The 26,227-nt window shown below is 41.1% G+C and overlaps 1 protein-coding gene across 4 annotated transcripts in view; it reads left to right on the top strand.

Annotated features, from left to right (window-relative positions):
- ASB4 (ankyrin repeat and SOCS box containing 4) overlaps positions 1–26,227 on the top strand; it is a 129,186-nt gene that overhangs the window by 60,149 nt on the left and 42,810 nt on the right. For all 4 annotated transcript variants that reach the window (XM_060107606.1, XM_060107607.1, XM_060107605.1 and 1 more), the window contains one exon: positions 12,363–12,662. In XM_060107606.1, the coding sequence (XP_059963589.1) occupies positions 12,363–12,662 (300 nt within the window). The remainder of the gene's footprint in view (positions 1–12,362; positions 12,663–26,227) is intronic.

The raw sequence follows: 26,227 nt of genomic DNA, 5'->3' as shown, positions 1-26,227 counted from the left end.
TTATCCAGCCACGAGCAGTGTGTGTAACCTTTGGCTGTAATAACAGAGGCTTCTTGTGTGTGGCGTTCTTTGGACTCAGATAACATTACAGCTGATAACTGTGGCGGAGCCGAGCTTAGCTGAAGATTTACCAGAGATGTGTATATCCCCCCAAACACTGGAGCAGAATCAACCCTTCTTCCAAAAGGTGGCCCAAACACTTCGCTCCTTACTATATTTCCTGAGCCTGCGGTTTTCTACTCAGTGACTCAGGCATATCTCTGGATTCAGATTTAAATTAAACACACACACACACACACACACACACGATTGGTCTGTGTATTTTTGTAGGGGCATAACTCCTAAATTCCTTTAGAACTTTATGGAGAATTGATATTGGTTTGGAGGTGGACTGCATGTAGCTTTCAGATCATTGATGGCTATTTAGAGATTTGGGGGAGACTAGGTATACAAACATGGGCACTTCCTGCTACTTAATCTCTACAAGATATTTATCCTCATTTGTAAAGTGGAGGCTTTGTCAAGACCCCCTCTAGATCTCCTGCATGCTGATAATCTTCAGTGTTTTGAAGGGGAAATTATATAAACAGATTAAGTGTCATGGTCTGGGGAAGGTAAAAAGTAATGGTAGATGCTATAAATCCACATGGGTGTGGCCTATATTTGAGAGTTCTCTCTGGGATTTTTCCCTAGGAGAAAGAATCTGTATTTTCTTCTCAGTTAAGCTCATTGCTCAAGCAGAGCTCAAGCAGAAGGCATCACTGCCCACAAACTGCAGACCCGGGGTGAGAACCAAGTAGTTTACATTAGGGGAAGCAGTGCCTTCCTCACCTCTGGCCCCATCAAGGGCTTTGTTCCGGGGTTTTACTCCCTCCCCACAGTCCTTTGTGCAGTCTGAGCACACAGTCAAAGGGCATCCTGGACTCTGCAGAAGTGAGCAGAGGGGGGCCCTTTGAAAGACAAATGCGAAGAATAAATCACATGTTGAGTTCTGAAGCCCTGGGACAATATTGCTGTGGAAAGAAGGGAGAGTGTACAAAATGAATCTGCCTGATTAGTTAACTGTATTTCTGTCATGCTGTGACCATTGGGGGTTACATTTTGCAGGACAGATTTTGATCTCTTGACATACCAGCATCAACACAAGTGTGTTAATGGGTGCTGCATCACTGTGGTTTTTTGGCAATGGCATTACCTCAGGTTTGGTTCTCAGTGAGGGTAGGTGTGGTGGAAAGGACACTCCTGCTTGTTTCCACACTTGGTACACAGTGACCTGTGGCCGTATCGTCATTTAAAGGTGGTGACTGTATGTGTGTGGCCTGTTTGCTGTGGACTGCTTCTGTCTCTGCAGTGGGCTTTCCTGCTTTGCAAGGGCTTGAATTATCCAGAAACTCCTCCCCACTACCCCCCACCAAAGTTCTGCAATGCAGCTTCAAGATACATTGCGACAGACCCTGATCTGTATCCGACTATCTATTCTCTTCCTATCTCTCCACTCAGCTTCCTAGGGGCACCAGCTAAGGGGTCTTGCTGCCACCCACCCATCTACGTTCCTACCACCCACATTCCTTTCTAGGAGAGGTGAATTGTAGGCACAATTCCATTTATGAGGTTGGCTGAATTCCAACACCTGGCCATCTCTGAGCCCAATTTGCTGGTTAATGATTATGATTATAGGACATGGAGATGAAACTGAATGAGAGGTCAAGGATGACCGATTCATGTAATAAACAGGTAGGATAGATTCTCTAAGTGCTACTGGGGATTTAGGAGGAAGAAAAAAAAAATCAACCAGCAAATGTATCTCCATATCAGAGATGTGACATATAGATGAATTCGGGATCTTCTTTCTTTCCTTATGATTTGTGAAGCAGGCTTGGCGCTAAACCTATTCTACTTCCACAAAGACAAAGACAGATGGAAACCCTGCATTGCAGATACTCTGAGTCCATTAGCTTGGACTGAGGCAGACGACTTATGGCTCTAGCAGGCTGAAAAAGTGGCAGTTTTCTCATCTGGAAAATGAAAGGCTTGGACTGGATAATCTTCCCTCCAGCGCTAACATTCTGTGTTTCTTTGATTTTACATCAAAATGGTGTTTTCTTAATCAGCTCTCTGCTGCTTCCTTTCTGAGATCATTTTTCTTACCACTGCAGAAGCAGACTTGAGTTTCCAATCAGTTGCTGCATAGAGCTGCCTAATCTTTGCCGTTAATTGGCAAGCAAAACACACTCCAGTTTTCAGATCTGGAACCAGCTTCTTTGCAAGAGAGTTAGAAGAGGCTGTCTTTGCAAATTGCTTGTAGAGGAAATTTGAGTATTAAGATGACTAAGTATTGGTGTTAAGTGATTCATTCCTTATCAAAAGCAGGTTGCATACCATATAGCTTAAAAACTATGCTTGGAACACAGATTCAATGTGCACAGCTAAATGGAGATGTATATATGGATATATACAAATGTATTGGGTGTGCATATCTATTTACACACACACACACTCACACACACACACACAGGCACAGGGTTGATCCTCCCCAGTCCAGACTATCTGTGAAACTATTTGTCTCTACCAGGGAAAATCCATATCACCAAATACCTTCCCTTTTCAGTGTCTGAAGTCTGGAATTAGTATATTAGAACTTAATTCTATTGTATGAATACAGATTCCTACATAAATTCAGATAATCCTAAGAGGGTCACACTTTAAATAATCCTCAGTCTATTAGACCTTAGTGTAAATTAACTTTGGATTTCTTTTTAAAGAACAACTTTGGATAAGGGGAGAGTTGGGAGGACGAGAAAGCAAAATGGCCCTAGAATTCTGAGTGAGATGAAAAGAGATTAAAGTGTGTGTGAGTGTGTGTGTGTGTGTCTGTCTGTCTGTCTGTCTGTCTAGGTTGGAGGGTGAGCCATAGAAAAACAAACTTCTGGTTGGGAGCATTCATTCCCTCAGGATTAATCAACATTGTGCATAACCCTATAAATAACCTCTTTTTTTAAAAAATATAAATTTATTTATTTTTGGCTGCATTGGGTCTTCGTTGCTGTGCATGGGCTTTCTCTAGTTGCGGTGAGCGGGGGCTACTCTTCGTTGGCAGTGCACAGGTTTCTCATTGCAGTAGCTTCTCTTGTTGCGGAGCACAGGCTCTAGACGCGCGGGCTTCAGTAGTTGCGGCTTGTAGGCTCTAGAGTGCAGGTTCAGTAGTTGTGGCGCACAGGCTTAGTTGCTCCACAGCATGTGGCATCTTCCTGGACCAGGGCTTGAACCCGTGTCCCCTGCACTGGCAGACAGATTCTCAACCACTGCACCACCAGGGAAGCCCTAAATGGCCTTTGTAAAACTAAATTATTTTCCCCCTGGCCAGGAGCACAACAGTTTATTTTAATTTTATTTATTTTTATAAATAGTAATACATGCACAGGGTACTAAATTTAAAAGCTCAAGGGGAGCATTGAAGGGTAAGTAAATCTATGTTCTTGTCCCCCAGTCCCCACCAGTGCAACCAGTTTCTTGTGTTAGGTGTTTATAAATATTTTCTTACATGTTAGCCTTTATGCACACTCTTCACCTCCCTGCTTCTCTCACTCAATAATACATCTTGAGATTTTTTTCCATACCAGTATACACAGAACTGCCCCCTTTTTTGTAATGGCTGTATAGTGTTCCACTGTACGGATGTACATACTTTATTTAAATACTCTCCTATTGATGAAGATTGAGGTTGTTTCCAATCACTAACCATTAAGAGCAATGCTGTAGTGTAGTGCATGTTGTTGTCCCGGGCCAGGTTACCAGGATTTATAACTCCCGGGAACTTCATACTCTTCATAAAGAGTTCAGTGCAAATAGTGTTCCTGGGAGTTGTGTAATACAGTGGCCCTTATATGGCATTTCACACATGAGTGAATGTACTTGTAGGATAAATACCCAGGAGTGGTGCGTAGGTAGTTCTTTTCACTTAAATGAGAGACTTTTATTTTTTTTTTTATTTTTTATTTTTTTGAATATGCCATTTCTTTTTTTTTTATTTTACAAATTTAATCAGTTATACATATACATATGTTCCCATATCCCCTCCCTTTTGCGTCTCCCTCCCACCCTCCCTATCCCACCCCTCCAGGCGGTCACAAAGAACCGAGCTGATCTCCCTGTGCTATGCGGCTGCTTCCCACTAGCTATCTACCTTACGTTTGGTAGTGTATATATGTCCATGCCGCTCTTTCACTTTGTCACAGCTTACCCTTCCCCCTCCCCATATCCTCAAGTCCATGCTCTAGTAGGTCTGTGTCTTTATTCCTGTCTTACCCCTATGTTCTTGATGACATTTTTTTCTTAAATTCCATATATATGTGTCAGCATACAGTATTTGTCTTTCTCTTTCTGACTTACTTCACTCTGTATGACAGACTCTAGGTCCATCCACCTCATTACAAATAGCTCAATTTCATTTCTTTTTATGGCTGAGTAATATTCCATTGTATATATGTGCCACATCTTCTTTATCCATTCATCCGATGATGGACACTTAGGTTGTTTCCATCTCCGGGCTATTGTAAATAGGGCTGCTATGAACATTTTGGTACATGCCTCTTTTTGAATTATGGTTTTCTCAGGGTATATGCCCAGTAGTGGGACTGCTGGGTCATATGGTAGTTCTATTTGTAGTTTTTTAAGGAACCTCCATACCGTTCTCCATAGTGGCTGTACCAATTCACATTCCCACCAGCAGTGCAAGAGTGTTCCCTTTTTTCCACACCCTCTCCAGCATTTATTGTTTCTAGATTTTTTGATGATGGCCATTCTGACTGGTGTGAGATGATATCTCATTGTAGTTTTGATTTGCATTTCTCTAATGAGTAAAGATGTTGAGCATCCTTTCATGTGTTTGTTGGCTGTCTGTATATCTTCTGTGGAGAAATGTCTATTTAGGTCTTCTGCCCATTTTTGGATTGGGTTGTTTGTTTTTTTGCTATTGAGCTGCATGAGCTGCTTATAAATTTTGGAGATTAATCCTTTGTCAGTTGCTTCATTTGCAAATATTTTCTCCCATTCTGAGGGTTGTCTTTTCGTCTTGTTTATGGTTTCCTTTGCTGTGCAAAAGCTTTGAAGTTTCATTAGGTCCCATGTGTTTATTTTTGTCTTTATTTCCATTTCTCTAGGAGGTGGGTCCAAAAGGATCTTGCTGTGATTTATGTCATAGAGTGTTCTGCCTATGTTTTCCTCTAGGAGTTTGATAGTGTCTGGCCTTCCATTTAGGTCTTTAATCCATTTTGAGCTAATTTTTGTGTATGGTGTTAGGGAGTGATCTAATCTCATACTTTTACATGTCCCTGTCCAGTTTTCCCAGCACCACTTATTGAAGAGACTGTCCTTTCTCCACTGTACATTCCTGCCTCCTTTATCAAAGATAAGGTGACCATATGTCCGTGGGTTTATCTCTGGGCTTTCTATCCTGTTCCATTGATCTATCTTTCTGTTTTTGTGCCAGTACCATACTGTCTTGATTACTGTAGCTTTGTAGTATAGTCTGAAGTCAGGGAGCCTGATTCCTCCAACTCCATTTTTCGTTCTCAAGATTGCTTTGGCTATTCGGGGTCTTTTGTGTTTCCATACAAATTGTGAAATTTTTTGTTCTAGTTCTGTGAAAAATGCCAGTGGTAGTTTGATAGGGATTGCATTGAATCTGTAGATTGCTTTGGGTAGTAGAGTCATTTTCACAATGTTGATTCTTCCAATCCAAGAACATGGTACATCTCTCCATCTATTTGTATTGTCTTTAATTTCTTTCATCAGTGTCTTATAATTTTCTGCATACAGGTCTTTTGTCTCCTTAGGTAGGTTTATTCCTAGATATTTTATTCTTTTTGTTGCAATGGTAAATGGGAGTATTTCCTTGATTTCACTTTCAGATTTTTCATCATTAGTATATAGGAATGCCAGAGATTTCTGTGCATTAATTTTGTATCCTGCAACTTTACCAAATTCATTGATTAGCTCTAGTAGTTTTCTGGTAGCATCTTTAGGATTCTCTATGTATAGTATCATGTCATCTGCAAACAGTGACAGCTTTACTTCTTCTTTTCCCATTTGGATTCCTTTTATTTCCTTTTCTTCTCTGATTGCTGTGGCTAAAACTGCCAAAACTATGTTGAATAAGAGTGGTGAGAGTGGGCAACCTTGTCTTGTTCCTGATCTTAGTGGAAATGGTTTCAGTTTTTCACCATTGAGGACGATGCTGGCTGTGGGTTTGTCATATATGGCCTTTATTATGTTGAGGAAAGTTCCCTCTATGCCTACTTTCTGCAGGGTTTTTATCATAAATGGGTGTTGAATTTTGTCAAAAGCTTTCTCTGCATCTATTGAGATGATCATATGGTTTTTCTCCTTCAGTTTGTTAATATGGTGTATCACATTGATTGATTTGCGTATATTGAAGAATCCTTGCATTCCTGGAATAAACCCCACTTGATCATGGTGTATGATCCTTTTAATGTGCTGTTGGATTCTGTTTGCTAGTATTTTGTTGAGGATTTTTGCATCTATGTTCATCAGTGATATTGGCCTGTAGTTTTCTTTCTTTGTGACATCCTTGTCTGGTTTTGGTATCAAGGTGATGGTGGCCTCGTAGAATGAGTTTGGGAGTGTTCCTCCCTCTGCTATATTTTGGAAGAGTTTGAGAAGGATAGGTGTTAGCTCTTCTCTAAATGCTTGATAGAATTCGCCTGTGAAGCCATCTGGTCCTGGGCTTTTGTTTGTTGGAAGATTTTTAATCACAGTTTCAATTTCAGTGCTTGTGATTGGTCTGTTCATATTTTCTATTTCTTCCTGATTCAGTCTTGGCAGGTTGTGCATTTCTAAGAATTTGTCCATTTCTTCCAGGTTGTGCATTTTATTGGCATAGAGTTGCTTATAGTAATCTCTCATGATCTTTTGTATTTCTGCAGTGTCAGTTGTTACTTCTCCTTTTTCATTTCTAATTCTATTGATTTGAGTCTTCTCCCTTTTTTTCTTGATGAGTCTGGCTAATGGTTTATCAATTTTGTTTATCTTCTCAAAGAACCAGCTTTTAGTTTTATTGATCTTTGCTATCGTTTCCTTCATTTCTTTTTCATTTATTTCTGATCTGATTTTTATGATTTCTTTCCTTCTGCTAACTTTGGGATGTTTTTGTTCTTCTTTCTCTAATTGCTTTAGGTGCAAGGTTAGGTTGTTTATTCGAGATATTTCCTGTTTCTTAAGGTGGGATTGTATTGCCATAAACTTCCCTCTTAGAACTGCTTTTGCTGCATCCCATAGGTTTTGGGTTGTCGTGTCTCCATTGTCATTTGTTTCTAGGTATTTTTTAATTTCCTCTTTGATTTCTTCAGTGATCACTTCGTTATTAAGTAGTGTATTGTTTAGCCTCCATGTGTTTGTATGTTTTACAGCTCTTTTCCTGTAATTGATATCTAGTCTCATAGCATTGTGGTCGGAAAAGATACTTGATACAATTTCAATTTTCTTAAATTTACCAAGGCTTGATTTGTGACCCAAGATATGATCTATCCTGGAGAATGTTCCATGAGCACTTGAGAAAAATGTGTATTCTGTTGTTTTTGGATGGAATGTCCTATAAATATCAATTAAGTCCATCTTGTTTAATGTATCATTTAAAGCTTGTGTTTCCTTATTTATTTTCATTTTGGATGACCTGTCCATTGGTGAAAGTGGGGTGTTAAAGTCCCCTACTATGATTGTGTTACTGTCGATTTCTCCTTTTATGGCTGTTAATATTTCCCTTATGTATTGAGGTGCTCCTATGTTGGGTGCATAAATATTTACAATTGTTATATCTTCTTCTTGGATTGATCCCTTGATCATTATGTAGTGTCCTTCTTTGTCTCTTCTAGTAGTCTTTATTTTAAAGTCTATTTTGTCTGATATGAGAATTGCTACTCCAGCTTTCTTTTGGTTTCCATTTGCATGGAATATCTTTTTCCATCCCCTTACTTTCAGTCTGTATGTGTCTCTAGGTCTGAAGTGGGTCTCTTGTAGACAGCATATATATGGGTCTTGTTTTTGTATCCATTCAGCCAGTCTGTGTCTTTTGGTGGGAGCATTTAGTCCATTTACATTTAAGGTAATTATTGATATGTATGTTCCTATTCCCATTTTCTTAATTGTTTTGGGTTCGTTATTGTAGTTCTTTTCCTTCTGTTGTGTTTCTTGCCTAGAGAAGTTCCTTTAGCATTTGTTGTAAAGCTAGTTTGGTGGTGCTGAACTCTCTCAGCTTTTGCTTGTCTGTAAAGGTTTTAATTTCTCCATCAAATCTGAATGAGATCCTTGCTGGGTAGAGTAATCTTGGTTGCAGGTTTTTCTCCTTCATCACTTTAAGTATGTCCTGCCACTCCCTTCTGGCTTGTAGAGTTTCTGCTGAGAGATCAGCTGTTATCCTGATGGGGATTCCCTTGTGTGTTATTTGTTGTTTTTGCCTTGCTGCTTTTAATATGATTTCTTTGTGTTTAATTTTTGACAGTTTGATTAATATGTGTCTTGGTGTATTTCTCCTTGGATTTATTCTGTATGGGACTCTCTGTGCCTCCTGGACTTGATTAACTATTTCCTTTCCCATATTAGGGAAGTTTTCAACTATAATCTCTTCAAATATTTTCTCAGTCCCTTTCTTTTTCTCTTCTTCTTCTGGAACCCCTATAATTCGAATGTTGGTGCGTTTAATGTTGTCCCAGAGGTCTCTGAGACTGTCCTCTGTTCTTTTCATTCTTTTTTCTTTATTTTGCTGTGCAGCAGTTATTTCCACTATTTTATCTTCCACCTCACTTATCCGTTCTTCTGCCTCAGTTATTCTGCTATTGATCCCATCTAGAGTATTTTTTATTTCATTTATTGTGTTTTTAATCGATGCTTGATTCGTCTTTAGTTCTTCTAGGTCCTTGTTAACTGTTTCTTGCATTTTGTCTATTCTATTTCCAAGATTTTGGATCATCTTTACCATCATTATTCTGAATTCTTTTTCAGATAGACTGCCTATTACCTCTTCATTTGTTAGGTCTGGTGGGTTTTTATCTTGCTCCTTCTCCTGCTGTGTGTTTTTCTGTCTTCTCATTTTGCTTATCTTACTGTGTTTGGGGTCTCCTCTTTGCAGGCTGCAGGTTCGTAGTTCCCGTTGTTTTTGGTGTCTGTCCCCAGTGGCTAAGGTTGGTTTAGTGGGTTGTGTAGGCTTCTTGGTGGAGGGGACTACTGCCTGTGTTCTGGTGGATGAGGCTGGATCTTGTCTTTCTGGTGGGCAGGTCCACGTCTGGTGGTGTGTTTTGGGGTGTTCGCGGACTTTTTATGATTTGAGGCAGCCTCTCTGCTAATGGGTGGCGTTGTGTTCCTGTCTTGCTAGTTGTTTGGCATAGGGTGTCCAGCACTGTAGCTTGCTGGTCGTTGAGTGAAGCTGGGTGCTGGTGTTGAGATGGAGATCTCTGGAAGATTTTCGCCGTTTGATATTATGTGGAGCTGGGAGGTCTCTTGTGGACCAGTGTCCTGAAGTTCGCTCTCCCACCTCAGAGGCACAGCACTGACTCCTGGCTACTCAATTTGGGATGATTTGTTGTCTATTCATGTATTCCACAGATGCAGGGTACATGGAGTTGATTGTGGAGCTTTAATCCGCTGCTTCTGAGGCTGCTGGGAGAGGTTTCCCTTTCTCTTCTTTGTTCTCACAGCTCCTGGGTCTCAGCTTTGGATTTGGCCCCGCCTCTGCGTGTAGGTCGCCGGAGGGCGTCTGTTCTTCGCTCAGACAGGACAGGGTTAAAGGAGCAGCCTCTTCGGGGACTCTGGCTCACTCAGGCCGGGCGGGAGGGAGGGGCACGGAGTGCGGGGCGAGCCTGCAGCGGCAGAGGTCGGCGTGACGTTGCACCAGCCCGAGGCGCTCCGTGCGTTCTCCCAGGGAAGCCGCCCCTGGATCCCGGGACCCCGGCAGTGGCGGGCTGCACAGGCTCCCGGAAGGGCGGTGTGGACAGTGACCTGCGCTCGCACACAGGCTTCTTGGCGGCGGCAGCAGCAGCCCCAGCGTCCCACGCCCGTCTCTGGGCTCCGCGCTTTCAGCCGCGACTCGCGCCCGTCTCTGGAGCTCCTTTACGCGGCGCTCTTAATCCCCTCTCCTCGCGCACCAGGAAACCAAGAGGGAAGAAAAAGTCTCCTGCCTCTTCGGCAGCTCCACAGTTTTCCCGGACTCCCTCCCGGCTAGCTGTGGCACATTAGCCCCCTTCAGGCTGAGTTCTCGCCGCCAGCCCCAGTCCTCTCCCTGCGCTCTGACCGAAGCCCGAGCCTCAGCTCCAGCGCCGCCCGCCCCGGCGGGGGAGCAGACAAGCCTCTCGGGCTGGTGAGTGCCGCTCGGCACCGCTCCTCTGTGCGGGAATCTCTCTGCTTTGCCCTACCCAGGTATGTGGGGAGTTTCTTGCCTTTTGGGAGGTCTGGGGTCTTCTGCCAGCATTCAGTAGGTGTTCTGTAGGAGTTGTTCCACGTGTAGCTGTATTTCTGGTGTATCTGTGGGGAGGAAGGTGATCTCCGCGTCTTACTCTTCCGCCATCTTACCCGGAAGCCCCCAATGAGAGACTTTTAATACCTGATCACCAGGCCCACCTTTAACGTGGTCATCATCCTCTGAGTGCCCTCCAGATGCTCATTTTTGTTGCCCAGAAGTATTCACAATATTTTAGATTTTTCTGACCTCATCTCATCAGTGAAGAATACAACTTTTATTTCTCTTGTTCTGGGTGCTATACCCTATTAATGTAGCTAAAGATTGTATCAGCATTTGGGCAGTTTCATCTTACTGTTGGCTCATTTCTAGATTATTGTCAACTCAAATACTTAGGTTTTTCCTCAAATAAATTACCATTAAATCATAATCTACTGGGACTTCCCCGGTGGTTCAGTGGTTAAGACTCCACACTTCCAATGCAGGGGACGTGTGTTCGATCCCTGGTTGGGGAACGAAGATCCCATATCCCACGCGGTGCGGCCAAAATTTTAAATAAATAAATAAATAAAGACGATCTTTCCCAAAAAAATCTAAAAAAAGAAACTCATAATCTGCTTACTTTGTACTCATGTAGTGGAATTTTTACAACCTATTGTAAAAACAAACTTCTGACTTATCCATGTTAAAATTTATATTGTTGTTTCCACCCTAGAGTCTCTTCTAAGCTGTTGAGCTATATCTGCATCTTCATCTTGCCATTAAATATTTCATCTTTCTGAACCTATTTTCCATTCTCCACTCATAGTGAGCTTAATGTCTTGGCTCTGGGTATTGACATTGAAAAAAATATTTATAAAGTTATCTTTGTTATAGCTTGTCAACATGGCAATCATTGGACACTTGGGAAAAAAGGACTAGTTCAGTGTTTAGAAGTCAGAGGTAAGAGGGAAAAAGGAAAGAGAAAGAGAGAGGGTGCGAGGGAGGGAGGGTGGGAGGGGAGAGAGAGAGAGAGAGAGAGAGATTTCCAACAACTAATGGAAAAATTTTATTTAAGATCTCAGTTCTAGGAACAATTATGCTTCTCCTGACCAATTAATTTGTGTATAGCTTGTGGGCATAGTTAATTGTGCAGCATATCATGTTTTCCTGTTTATTTTGGCTGCTGGGAAGTTCAAAGGCAAATTTACAGTGTGGTTCTAGCATATATACAACACAGTTTATATTTTGGGTATCTATCTGACCCTGGACCTCTTTTTATTTTCCTTCCTTATTTTTTCCTTTGCCCTTATTTTCTAGATCATTAAAAAAATCTTGTGTAAAATTTGTAAGCTGCTATAAATTCTTCTTAATTCTTCGGAAAGAGGTGTTGTATAAACTGATAGGCAAATAAAATCTTGGTGTGACAAATTTTCTAAAGACATCAAATACATTCATACCTTAGCTTGACAATAGCAACAACTAGAGGGAAAAAGAACTGTGATGGAATGAAAATTATAAGCTTGTAAGTAACAGCTTTGGAATCATTCAAGACCATGATTGGGAGTTAAAAAAAATTCTTTAATAAGAATGTCATGTAAATCATCACGTAAAATAAAATGCAGTCACATAAATGAAGGTCTCAAACACAAATGCCTTGGACAGCCAGGAAGGTAAAGTAAATGAAGGACCAAGATAATACAGAATAGTAGAGAGCCCCTGTCCCATTTAAGTAATCCAAGTACACCACTAAGCTAAACATTTGCAGATCCATCAGCCACTAGTTTACAACTTCCAAATCATCCTCCAATTTTATAAATGTGACGAAAGTAAAATACTTTGTAAAAATCCTCACTAATTCTCACAGGGAGAAATCCTAGGCCAAGAAGTTAAACTTTCTCTCCCTTTCTTTTTTCAGGTTATTGGTTGCCTAGTTACAAATTAAAGTCTTCCTGGGCCACGGGCCTGCATCTTTCTGTCTTGTTTGGTCACGTGGAATGTCTTCTGGTGCTACTGGACCACAATGCTACAATCAACTGTAGACCTAATGGGAAAACCCCTCTTCATGTGGCTTGTGAAATGGCCAACTTGGATTGTATTAAGATCCTCTGTGACCGTGGAGCAAAGCTCAATTGCTACTCCTTAAGTGGACACACAGCTTTACACTTCTGTACGACTCCAAGCTCCATCCTCTGTGCCAAGCAATTGGTTTGGAGAGGTAAGCCTTTCTGGGTGGCTGACATTGTCATCTACTTGCCCAGTCATGGTTTTGAAAATTGGTGACCCTTACTTACCTCCAGCAATGTAGTACGTATCTCTATTCATTAAGCCTAATTCAGGGGGCCCTAAAAATATGTAGAGAGATAGTTATGTTGGCCCCGGTCATTCAGTGATGATCACATTGAATTCTTATTACTGTTTTAATTGTAGGAGTCTCGTAATTAACACATTTATTTAACAAATATTTATTAGCTTCTCTGATGTCAGGTAATGTGCTAAGAAAGTAAAAAGAGAAAATAGTTTCTGACTTCTAGGAGCTTATATTCTGGTAGGGGAGATAAATATTGAGGAAATAAATTATAAATACATAACTGTAAATTGGGAAAGGAGCAAAATAAGGTGCTATGAAAGAGAACGTCAGGAGTAAACTATTATAAAATGTATAAAACTTCTCTAAAGATAACGATATTTAAGCTGAAACTTTATAATGAGAAGGAGCTGGCCATTAAAAACAAGAGCAAACAAGAAGAGTCTAGGGATAGGGAATAGCATGTGCAAAGTTGCTAGGGGAGCAAAAAACTTGGAATATCCAACACATGGAAGAAAGCCAGTATGGCCAGAATATCATGGGGGAGGGGTGGGAGTGATAAGAGGGTAGAGGGTAGTGCCGCCAGATTACATTGGATGTGTCAGATCATATATGGCCTGATGGGTGCCGAGTGTGGGGTTTAGAAATGGAGCCACTGAAAAGTTTAAAGCAAGGCAATGACACGGTTTAATTTTCACTTAAGATCATCAATATGGGGTCATTCATAAGCTAGGTTGGAGAAGGCCAAGAATGGAAGCAGGGAGACCAGCAGGGAAACTCCTGCAATAGTGTAGGTGAGGGGGATGATGATTTGCACTAAGGAGAAAGCTTGGATAGGAAAATTAGAAAATGGCTTTGCAATATGTTTTAGAAGCAGAATTGGTGGGACTTGGAGGTGGATTTGATATAGGTGGGGGTGGGGCTGGGTGACAGAAAAGGAAGTTTCAAAAATCATTGCCAGGTTTCTGGCTTTAGAAAATGGCTGGATAGTGATGCCATTTTTTAAGATGGGAAAACTTGGGGGAAAAGCATGTATGTGGGGAAGATCATTATACCATTTTTTTTAAGTTGGGTTTACAGAGGTATAATTTATATACCATAAATTCACTGTTTTTGAGTAATAGATAGTCATGAAACCATTCACCACACTTATCTCAAAAAATCCCCCGATGCCCTTGGTAGTTAATTCCCTCACTCGCCCCCCACCCCTGGCAACTATTGATCTGTTTTCTGTCCCTTTAGTTTCATCTTTTCACAATGTCATATTAATTAAGTTATACAATATGTAACCTTTTGAGGCTGGTTTCTCTAGTTTAGCGTAATGCATTTGAGATTCATCAATGTGACTGCACTCACCGGTAAATCAGACCTTTTTACTGCTGAATAGTATTCCGTGTATAGATGTAACACAGCTTATTCACTCCCTAGTAGAGGGGCATTTGGATTGCTTCTAGTTTTTGACAATTTTGAAAAAAGCTGCTATAAACATTTGCATACACGTTCTTGTATGGGCATGTTTCATTTCACATGGGTAAACACCTAGGAATGGGAAGATGGGTTGTATGGTAAGTTTATAAGAAACTGCCAAACTGTTTTCCAAAGTGCTTGTACCCTTTTGCATTTCCGCCAGCAGTGTGTAAGAGTTCCTGTTATCCTCCATCCTTGTGAGAACTTCGTAATGTCAGATTTTTAAAAATTGTTTTAGCCATTATAATAAGTATTAATAGCATCTCATTATGATTTTAATTTGAATTCCTCTAATGACCAAAGACATTGAGTATGTTTTCATGTATTTATCTGCCAGCTGTGTGTTCACTTTGGTGAAATATCTGTTCATTCTTTTGCTGCTTTTTGGTTTTTTTTTTAAATGGTGGTTTTCTTGTTATTGATCTGTGAGAGTTCTTAATATATTTTGGATACTAGCCCTTTGTCAAATATGTGTTTTGCAAATATTTTAATTCATTCTTTGGATTTTCATTTTTCTAACGGTGTTTTTAAAAGAGCAGAAGTATTGGGCTTCCCTGGTGGCACAGTGGTTGAGAGTCCACCTGCCAATGCAGGGGACGTGGGTTCGTGCTCTGGTCCGGGATCCCACATGCCGCGGAGCAGCTAGGCCCGTGAGCCATGGCCGCTGAGCCTGCGCATCTGGAGCCTGTGCTCGGCAACGGGAGGGGCCACAGCGGTAAGCGGCCTGCGCACCACAGAAAAGAAACAAAAACAAAGAGCAGAAGTATTTAATTTTGATAAATTCAGTTTATCAATTTTTACCTCTTATGGTTTGTGCTTTCTGTGTTCTAGCTAAGAAATGTTTGATTAACCCAAGTAACAAAGGTTTTCTCCTACGTTTTTCTTCTAGAAGTTTTATAATTTCAGGTTTTACTTTTACGTCTTTGATTCATTTTGAGTTATTTTTTGCATATGGTGTGAGGTACGGGTTGAAGTTCATCTTTTTCGTGTATGGATGGCCAGTTGTTTCAACATCATTTGTTGAAAAGAATATTCTTTCACCATTGAATTGTTTTGATATTTTTCTCAAAAGTCAATTGGCCAGGACTTCCCTGGTGGTCCAGTGGTTGAGACTTCACCTTCCAAGGGTGCAAGTTCGATCCCTGGTCGGGGAGCTAAGATCCCACATGCCTCACAGCCAAATAACCAAAACATAAAGCAGAAGCAGTATTGTAACAAATTCAATAAATACTTTAAAAATGATCTACATTAAAAAAATCTTTAAAAAAAATCAATTGGCCAAATAAGTATGGGTCCATTGATCTATATATCTATTTTTTGCTAATCCTCCACTGCCTTGGTTGCTTTATATCAAGTCTCAAAAGCACATAGGCTGAGTCCTTCTAGGTTAGTTTTAAACATGAGAGGTTTCAGACCTCTTTGAGACATCAAAGTGAGTAAGTCAAGGATGCACTTGATATAAAAGTATATATTTCAGAAAAGAGCTCTGAACTAAAGCAGTAAGTTTAGGAGCCATTGGCCTACAGATTGTATTTGAAGCCAAGGAAATCAATTAACTCACCTGGATAAACAGTGTAGAGAGATAAAAGAGAACTTAGGACCAAGCTCTGACAAATTCTTATGTTTCGATGTTAGCAGGATGGAGAGGAGGCAATAAAAGAGAGTGAAATTATTCTAGGGTTTTGATTTCTCTTCCTTGTGATAACCACTTTCCTCTATAATTCTTTATTTCTTTTTTTTTTTTTTTTTTTTTTTTTTTTTTTTTGCTGTACGCGGGCCTCTCACTGCTGTGGCCTCTCCCGTTGCGGAGCACAGGCTCCGGACACACAGGCTCCGCGGCCATGGCTCGCGGGCCCAGCCGCTCCGCGGCATGTGGGATCCTCCGGGATCGGGGCACGAACCCGTGTCCCCTGCATCGGCAGGCGGACTCTCAACCACTGCGCCACCAGGGAGGCCCTATAATTCTTTATTTCTAAGAATGTGTTAAAATATATTCCACACTAAAAAAAAAATAAAGAGTGAAATGGATTGATAAATGAAGTTGGAGAAAATCCAAGAGCAATTTTGGCATCAGAGAAACTAAGAAAAAGGCAGGTTCAAGAATGGGGGAGTGGTCAGTTGTATTGATAGCTACTGAGAGGTTTAATCAGATGTTCATTAGATGAAGTGACAGAGTTACTGCTGACAAAAGTAGTTTTGGTGAAATGGTAGGTGTAGAAGCCAGATCAGAAGATGTGAATGGGAGGTTAGAAACTAGAGATGGCATATGCTGACAACTGTTAAAAGAAATTTGGCTGCAAATGTGAGCATAAGAGTAGCATGATTGCTGAAGGGGGTTTGGGGGTGGGGGGGGGCGTTTGTCACAGGAGACTATTATCTACAGTTGAAGATAAAAGGAAATGTTTGGGGACTTCTCTGGTGGCACAGTGGTTAAGAATCCGCCTGCCAATGCAGGGGACATGGGTTCGAGCCCTGGTCCAGGAAGATCCCACGTGCCGTGGAGCAACTAAGCCCGTGTGCCACAGCTACTGAGCCTGCGCTCTAGAGCCCGTGAGCTTCAACTACTGAGCCCGTGTGCCACAACTACTGAAGCCCGCGCGCCTAGAGCCCGTGCTCTGCAACAAGAGAAGCAACCGCAATGAGAAGCCCACGCACCACAACGAAGAGTAGCCCCCACCTGCCGCAACTAGAGAAGGCCCCTGCGCAGCGACGAAGACCCAGTGCAACCAAAAAAAAAAAAAAAAAAAAAAAAGGAAATGTTTGTACGCTGAAGGAAATGATTTATAGAAAGCAAACAGTTGAAGATGCATGAAACAGGATGACTGAAAGGTCCAAATCTCAGAGAAGCTGAGATGGGCTGAAATCCAGAGACCTTGAGACACATCCTCCTTTTCAGCAGGTGAGCCAAAGTAAAAGATGGTTTTAATGCCAAAGCACTTGTAGATTTGGTTGTGGTAAGATGAGGGAGTCCTTATCTGGTACAAAGTCATCAGCCAAAATGAGAGCAGAAAGACTGGAAATTGGATGAGAGAGGGGAAGATATGGAAAGGTCATGGGGAAAGAATGGGAGGACATGCTTGAATATGCTATGGTCTTCTCAACCTGTGAGAACTAAAGGGAAAAAAAAATCACCCCAGCTTATTCTCCTTCTTGCCTGCCCTGGGAGGAAGGGCCTAGTGCAGAGATGCTTGGAGAAGGACAGGCATCCATTGGAGCTTATCCACTTTACCTTCCTGCATGGGGCTATCACCACCTTTCATATTTACTTATACATTTATTTTTAGATTTAGTTTTTTTTAATCTACATTTTAACTAATTAATTTAAACTTTTAAGCTGTTTATCTTCAAAATTTTTGGAAAGTTAAGAAATTATATATTTGTTTAGTTATTGATCTTTTATATCGCTGCCTTTTCATCAACCATGGACTAACAGTGAGCTCCCGACCTCGTCTTTCCTCAGAGGTGTTACCACACAGCTTTCCCAGAGGACACAGTTATTCCCCATGTGCTTTATCCCTGCCGACAGAGGGAGACCTACCTAGAGAGGGAGGAGTAAAGAGGTAGGAGGAGACTGAGCAGCGCCCCCTGTAGGCTGACACGAGGAATTGGACTGATAACCGGAGAGGAAGAGTAGAAGGAAGTCTGTTAAAGATAACTGACCCTTTAGCACCACGTCATCAAAGACTGAAGCCATAACAAGAAAGATAAATTAGAGAACACAAAAACGTTTGTTTCACCATCTGTGTGGCAAACAGATTATAAAATTAAAAAGCAGTCATAGGGCTTCCCTGGTGGTGCAGTGGTTGAGAGCCCACCTGCCGATGCAGGGGACGCGGGTTCGTGCCCCGGTCCGGGAGGATCCCACATGCCGCGGAGTGGCTGGGCCTGTGAGCCATGGCTGCTGAGCCTGTGCGTCCGGAACCTGTGCTCCACAACGGGAGAGGCCACAACAGTGAGAGGCCTGCGTACCGAAAAAAAAAAAAAAAAAAAAAGCAGTCATAAAACAGGGAAAAATATTTGGGACTATATGACAAAGGGCTCATATCCTTACTATGTAAAGAAACTTTAAAAATTAAAGTTAGGGGGGTAACAGCTAAGAGGAAAAAAAAAAAAAGCACAAAGGGACCAAGAACAGGAATAGGTATTTCAGAAAAAAAACAGGCGAGCATATAAACGACAAATAAAGGTAACATAATGATCACTTGTATTGTAATCAGTAAAATGTCAATTGAAAATAAGAATTAGATGTTTTGTTGTGTTTATTACATTAACCAAGATATCAAAGATGATAATACATATGTTGACAAACACGTGGGGCAGTGCTCTCACACAGGCTTAATGGAGTGAAAATGCATACGATTGAGGGGAATATCAAAAGCTTAAAACCTTTTTAAACTCAGAAATTCTGCCTCTAGGATTAGGGACTAATTCAGCACCTTTTGACTCAGGGTTCTCATTGATGTAGGGCCTCAAATTCAGACTTTGGATATATCTCTAAACAAGGTTATACACTGAGTCAGAGATAACTGATGAGAAAGAAAGACTTTTATCATGTAACAGAATTGTGCTTGGTCACGTGATCTGTAGTACACTAGAAATTGAGACTTCTCCTAATTCTATGAGAATCTTTAAAATAGTGTAGTTATAGTGTGTTTTGTTTTATATTTTTGCAATAAAAGCTTTGGTTAAGGAATACATTTAAAATATACCACAATTTTAAAAGATATATATTGGCATTTTTAATTTTTTAATGTACTTAGAGTCTCAAAAAAGTTGCTTGATTTCTTTTTGCCCTCAGAGTCATTTATATTACTGAAATACTTAAAAATATTTTTATATATAATAGAAAAATTTAAGCTGTTACCTCCATACCATACAGACGTCAAAAATGATATTGTAAAAGAATGTTTATTGACATAGAAAGATTTTTTACAAATAAGTTCATAGGAGTGTATGAACTGCATAAACTTATTTTTCTAAAAATTATATATTATTATGCATATCAGAAAATAATATCTGAATTATGAGTCAAACTTGAGAGCATAAGTAATATTTAGCTGTAGCTAAGTAACTTCAAAAAAGCAAATTTGTTATGTCGGATCCTTACTCTTAGAATAAGTGTTTTTTTTAAGTGTGGTACCTGGAAAATATTTCAAAACAAAATAAAACTGTAAATCAGGTAATTGGGTAAAATTTCACCCATTTTATTTTATTTTATTTTATTATTTTTTATTTTTTTATTTTTTTTTTTTTTAAATTTTTTTTTTTTTAGATGTTGGGGGTAGGAGTTTATTGATTTATTTTTTGCTGTGTTGGGTCTTCGTTTCTGTGCAAGGGCTTTCTCTAGTTGTGGCAAGCGGGGGCCACTCTTCATCGCGGTGCGTGGGCCTCTCGCTATCGCGGCCTCTCTTGTTGCGGAGCACAGGCTCCAGACGCGCAGGCTCAGTAGTTGTGGCTCACGGGCCCAGTTGCTCCGCGGCACGTGGGATCCTCCCAGTCCAGGGCTCGAACCCGTGTCGCCTGCATTAGCAGGCAGATTCTCAACCACTGCGCCACCAGGGAAGCCCCTATTATTTTTTATTTTTTTTAAGATGTTGGGGGTAGGAGTTTTTAGTTATTTATTTTTGCTGTGTTGCATCTCCGTTTCTGTGCGAGGGCTTTCTCTAGTTGTGGCAAGTGGGGGCCACTCTTCATCGCGGTGCGCGGGCCTCTCACCATCGCGGCCTCTTGCTGCGGAGCACAGGCTCCAGACGCGCAGGCTCAGCAGTCGTGGCTCACGGGCCTAGTTGCTCCGCGGCATGTGGGATCCTCCCAAACCAGGGCCCGAACCCGCGTCCCCTGCATTAGCAGGCAGACTCTCAACCACTGCGCCACCAGGGAAGCCCCTCACCCATTTTATGATTGGAGAAAAAGAGAAAAGGAGAAGAGAAGTGCTTGGAGGTAATCTTCTAGTCTGGAAATTCTAGAAAACTGTCAGCATCTTGCAGGCTTTCTTTTGCATTTTTATGTCTTCAGTTTCTTGGACAGTGCTTGGCACATAGGAAGTACTCAGTAAATGGTCTCTGACTGATCTGGGAATGACTCCAGGAGCCCTGAGTGCATGGAAGGGAACTACTGCCATCTAGCAAATGGAAACTGTTATGTTCACAGTTAATTAAATGCTGCTGTTGGTCAGTTTTACTCTCTCAGTCTCTAGGGAGATAGCTGAGGGATGAATTTTCTCTCTCGAGGATTATGTGATAGACACTTTGAGAAGTCACATACATCACTTTGTAGCTGGACAGAGGGAATTGAGACAGCACACAGACAAGGAAAGTAAGTCAGGCTAACGTTAAGCTCAGGACCAGAGAAGTCCATTAGAGGAAAACCAATGCCATGGCAACTGAAAACCGATGTAATTTCATTTGCTATTTAATGGGCTCTTTGTGGAAAAGTGCTCTTTGTGGAAAAGGCTAATTGAGGCCAAAAAATTGCATGCAATTTTCTCTTAAAGGATTTCCCCCTATTTTTTCAATGTTGCAGAGCCTGCTTTGTCCTCAGGCTGGATTTTGTCTGCTATTTTTTTGTTTGCCTTTCTACTTAATGCCCCCCATCTTCTGGCCTTTGTTTCCTTTGGTATTAGTATAATAGTGTTCATCAGTTGAGAAGGCTTATTTACCTCAGTGAAAATGTCCTTTCTGTGAATCCTGCATTTCCCTACAAATAAAGAGAGTCAGGTCAGGTTTAGCTATCCGAAAAGCAGCATATTATTTCTACCTATTCCCTTTCGTAAGAGGAAAATGAAAGCTGCTTGCTTTTCTCTGCATGAAGCAAATCCTGACAGTTGGAGGAAAATTTGTTACTGCAGGAAAGCCATAAAAATTCAAATATTTCCTAGCAGAATGTAGCATGAGGGCAATGTAAAGGAGACCATGGCTTTTAAAAGACTGTCCCCTGCTACTTGGTGTGACAGTGGCACGAGTTACCTGCACGTTAGGAAATTCCCTATTCAATGATGTGAACACAGTAAGGCAAGATGTCATTGGACTTCACTTTAGCCAAGAAATAGATATGCCTGCTTGACAGACACCTCTCTCACCAGTCCATCACCTTCTGTCTTTCCATCTCTTAGGTTATATATTGTAATAGTACAAATCTGACCCTCCTAGTCACTTGCAAATAACCTTGGGGATTTTTGTCCCATATGCTGTATGGGACATACACTTGTACAATAAGAATTTAATATTTTCTTTAAATTGACATTACTTATTAAATTTAATTTTAAAGGAACTTTTATATCACTATAAAAATTAATTCATCACTATAAAAAATATGACAGGGCTTCCCTGGTGGCGCAGTGGTTGAGAGTCCGCCTGCCGATGCAGGGGACGCAGGTTCGTGCCCTGGTCCGGGAGGATCCCACATGCCGCAGAGCGGCTGGGCCCATGAGCCATGGCCGCTGAGCCTGCGCGTCCAGAGCCTGTGCTCCGCAACGGGAGAGGCCACAACAGTGAGAGGCCTGCGTACCGCCAAAAAAAAAAAAAAAAAAAAAAAGGCCAAAATCCCTTGCTGTACATAGAAGGTAATAGTAACAGTAAAAAATGAGCGATCAAATTCTTGACCTCTGTCAACCCAGAGACCTTCTTTTCTCAAATGGCAGAGAATGACTTTAAAAATCCTCGTCTTTTGGTTGCTATTTTTTCTAGAAGCATTATCTTCAATTCATCTGCTCTGAATGAATGAACTTGAAATTTGTTTGCAGGTCATCTCCCACGTCCAGTCAAGCAGCAGGTGCTCCAGCCCAGTAAAGAATGTCCCATGTAAAATCATAGCACACTTGGGAAGGCATTGCCTTAAGCAGGGCTTTGTAAAGTTGATGGTCTATTTAGTAGTGAATTTTAGAAGCCTCCCCTTGAGAATCAGGAGTGGAATAAGTTTGCTGCTCTCACATCTCACACCTTTGTCCTGGAGGTCCTAGCTGACACAAAGAGAAAAGAAAAATAAGATGTAAGAAGATTAGAAAGCAGGAAGCAAAACAGCCATTATTTCACACTATATGTTTGTCTAGATGAAAAAAAACAAGAAAATTTAAGGTCAAATGGTTAGAATTCATAACTGAATTCAGAAGAGGTACTGCATTTGAGATCAATATACAAAAATCAAAAAATCAAAAATCTGGTATTTCTATATACCAGAAACAAGCAGTGAGAAATTATAATAAGAAAAGATGTATTTACAAAACCACAGGAAATTTAAGGGACTTAGAAAATGTATTCAGCAAAGGGTGGAAGAAATATAAAAATTGATTAAAAGACATTAAGAGGATACCACATTCAAGGTTTATTACAAAAAAATGTATTTCTTGATTACTTGCTCCTCAGAGGCAACCACTTTCATTTCTTTTAGCTGATTAGTTGGATATTTATCTCCATATTGCTAAATAAATACCATTTATTTATGCATAAAATTGAAAAGAATAAGTAGCAACATAAACAGTTTTCTGATAATCTATTGATTTATCATAATGGAAGATGGATCTGGCTCCTTTTCCTCCCTGCCCTCCCCATACAAGTATCTTTCCTATCCTCCATCCTCACAATATAATGACATTATAACTATGAGGCTTGTACTAAACTAGGATAACCATTCCTTCTTTGTACAACATTTTGTTTTCCCTGGAGCTAATTGTCTTATTTTATTAATTTGCTTATTTTTTTAATGAATCACCACTATTTTAACCCCAAAACTTTTGCCAATAGTTTTAATCTTTTCTGAAAATATTTCAATTTAACAGGTATCTAATCAGTTTTATTTTCTTGAAAAAAGTCCCTTCTAGAGACTTCAGTTCTATTCCGACCACTGTCATCCTGAAATCTCCATTCTCTCATCATCCTGGAGAGTCCCTTTGCCTCTCCCTGTGTTAGATTTCCTGTTCCTGGATCCTGGGTCTTTCTAGATCTCGGTTTGTTGCCTGTTTGGGCCTCCATTAGTTATTTCTGAGAAGGGGCACAAGAAACTGCTCATGCATTTATTTTACCCTGACTTGGCACAGAATTCTAGATTGATAATCATTTTCCTTTAGAATGATGAAGGCATTTCTCCGTGGCCATTTTATTTCCTCATGGTTTCTTTGTGACTTATTGTCTTCCTCTCTGAGAGGTTTAGGATTTTCTTTTTTTTTTTTTTTTTTTTTTTTTTTTTCGGTATGCGGGCCTCTCACTGTTGTGGCCTCCCCCGTTGCGGAGCACAGGCTCCGGACGCGCAGGCTCAGCGGCCATGGCTCACGGGCCCAGCCGCTCCGCGGCATATGGGATCCTCCCAGACCGGGGCACGAACCCGTATCCCCTGCATCGGCAGGCGGACTCTCAACCACTTGCGCCACCAGGGAGGCCCTCTTTTTGTTTTTTGACGTTCTGAAATTCCATGATGATGTGCCTTGATGGATTGATTTTCACCTGTTGTACTGGGTTCTTTCAACCCCAAAATGTGCATGTCTCTCAGTTTTGAGAAATCTTCCATAATTATTTCTTACCTGAATTCTTTTCTTTTGTTTCCTGTATGCTCTCTTCCTTGAATTGCTATTATTTGGATATTGTACCTTCTGGACTGTTCTTCTAATGGTCTTATATTGTCTCTCCTGTTTTACATTGCTTTATCTTAATGCTCTACTTTCTAGGAGATTTACTCCCAATTATTTTTCTTAGTTGCTTATTGTCTCTACCATCTTAAAGGCTTTCCTTAGATGTTTTGTAATCTTTGGCTGTCTGCTGATATTTAAAGTTGAGTGACTAAACACTGATTTGGAATCTATGTGTATGAGTGGGGTTAGTTGACTGTTGACTTCACTCTAGGGGATCTAATGGGACCTGTAATTTGAGGACTTGGTGACATCGTATCTTTAGATCTTTTTTCTTAGGCTGGTCAGATTCTCCAAAGAAATCTCTACCTGGCTTCTTTCTGGAGGGCCAAGGCCTGGATGCCAGTATTCTAGGCTCCCAGGTGGGGAAGAGGACTTGGAATGCAAATGTGGTATACATGCATTCTAGAATGCTCTGCCTGGCTGAGCTAACTTCTAGACCACTTAAGGCTTTAGTTCAGACATCAGTTCCAAAGATCATTCTTCCTGAATTCCCTTAAACTAAGTTAGGTCCCTATGTTATTCTGTATTCTCATAGCACATTGTAATTTTCCTTTGTGGCCCCTATATTTTATTTGCTTAATCCTTTTATTAGTGTTACACCCCTCACTAAACTCTGTTTCATAAGAACAGAGTTTTTCTCAGCATAGCCCGTGCATAATACATATTGGTTGTTGATTGTTGAATGTTTATTGAATGTTCAATAAAGAACAAGTACTAGAACTAGGGAGGACAAGTGTGCTTGAACCAGGGCAATTCCATGACTGTTACTGTCAAAATAACTCTGGGTTATTCTTTTCCCATATGAAGAGAGCAAGCTGGGATGGAGGGAGAAGTCAGAAGTGTCAAATACTACTGAGAAATCTAGTACATTGAGAGTTAAAAATTTTCCATTGGATTCAGTGACGTGGAAGGAGGCTGTAGCAATCAATTGAGTGAAGATGCAGAAATCAGAACAGAGGGGATTGATAATGAAAAAGAGATAGTCTGAGTGTGAACAAGACTTTTAAAGTTTGTGAAGAGGAGGCAAGAAGGCAGATGAAGAGGGAAATGGTGCTGAGAAATTTTTTCTTCTAGATAACAGAAACCTGAGCATTTAAGAAACTGATGACAGAACTCACTAGTGAGGCAGACACTGAGGACAGAGTGTAGAGGAGAGATAGTTTATGGTATGAGGATTCTGAGAAGTTTGGGAAATGAGATCTAGAACGAGGCAGAGGGATTGACTCTAGAGAGAAGAACACCTGTTCTATTGTAGTTGGAGGCAAAAAAAGAGAGAGGATGGGAGTTGACACTGGGTAGTCAGACTTTAGGGAAGTTTCCCTCTGAAAGGTATTTTCTATGTAAAGTAGAGGTGAGGAGATCTGAGAGTGAAAAGAGAGGGAAAAGGGTTAAAAGATTGAGGAAGTTAAAAAGGTTTTAAGTTATTATTATGGAGGGTGGGGAAATAAGTTGAGTAGAGAAACATTGGCTTGCTGAGCAGTCTCAAGGACCCAATGGAGTTTATTTGTTTGTTTGTTTTTTGCGGTACGCGAGCCTGTCACTGCTGTGGCCTCTTCCGTTGCGGAGCACAGGCTCCAGACGCGCAGGCTCAGCGGCCATGGCTCACGGGCCCAGCCGCTCCGCGGCATGTGGGATCTTCCCAGACCGGGGCACGAACCCGTGTCCCCTGCATCGGCAGGCGGACTCTCAACCACTGCGCCACCAGGGAAGCCCCCAATGGAGTTTTTATGTTTGATTTTATGGTGGTACCGGTCTTGTACAGGTGGCACTGCATCTGTAGTGATTTTTGCCATATAGCTCTCAGCTGCTTAGGTGCAGGTGCTGAGACAGTAGATAATTGGGTTCACTCAGGATTAAGTTCATTCATAGCACTAGGCAGGCGCTATGAAGAGTTGGAGATAGTTTAAAGTTTTGGCAAAAGAGTGATTGAAATGATGGAGAATGGAACTCAGCTGGATAGGAAGGGGACGGGAGGAGTATAAGGACCGTCTAATGGACAAAGAGATCACGGAGAGGGGTTCTAATGAAACCAAGGTACAAAGATAGGCAGTTTTGGTCAGAGAGTTGGATTTGGGAATTCGTGATTTCTGGAGACTGATCAGTTTCAGGGTAATGACTCAGTCCAGGTATGTCTATAGGTGGGAGTCACCAGATCAGAAAGGAGGAGAAAGTCACAGGAGAGAATGAGATCGAGAAACTGAGAGACAGGGCATTAAGTGGTCATCTGAGTGATTGTTAAAGCCACCCAGAATTTGTGTGGAGAGGGATCATGTGAGTCAGGTGCCGAAGTCTTCAGAAACTGATGGGGAGATAAATGTATTCAGGAAGGAAGGTAGGTGGTATCGATGAAAAAGCAGAGCCCCAAAGAAGCAGTGATATTCTTTTTATT

Source organism: Mesoplodon densirostris, chromosome 9 (assembly GCF_025265405.1).
Source record: "Mesoplodon densirostris isolate mMesDen1 chromosome 9, mMesDen1 primary haplotype, whole genome shotgun sequence".
NCBI lineage: Eukaryota > Metazoa > Chordata > Mammalia > Artiodactyla > Ziphiidae > Mesoplodon > Mesoplodon densirostris.
This window is presented reverse-complemented; position numbering and strand designations above follow the sequence as displayed.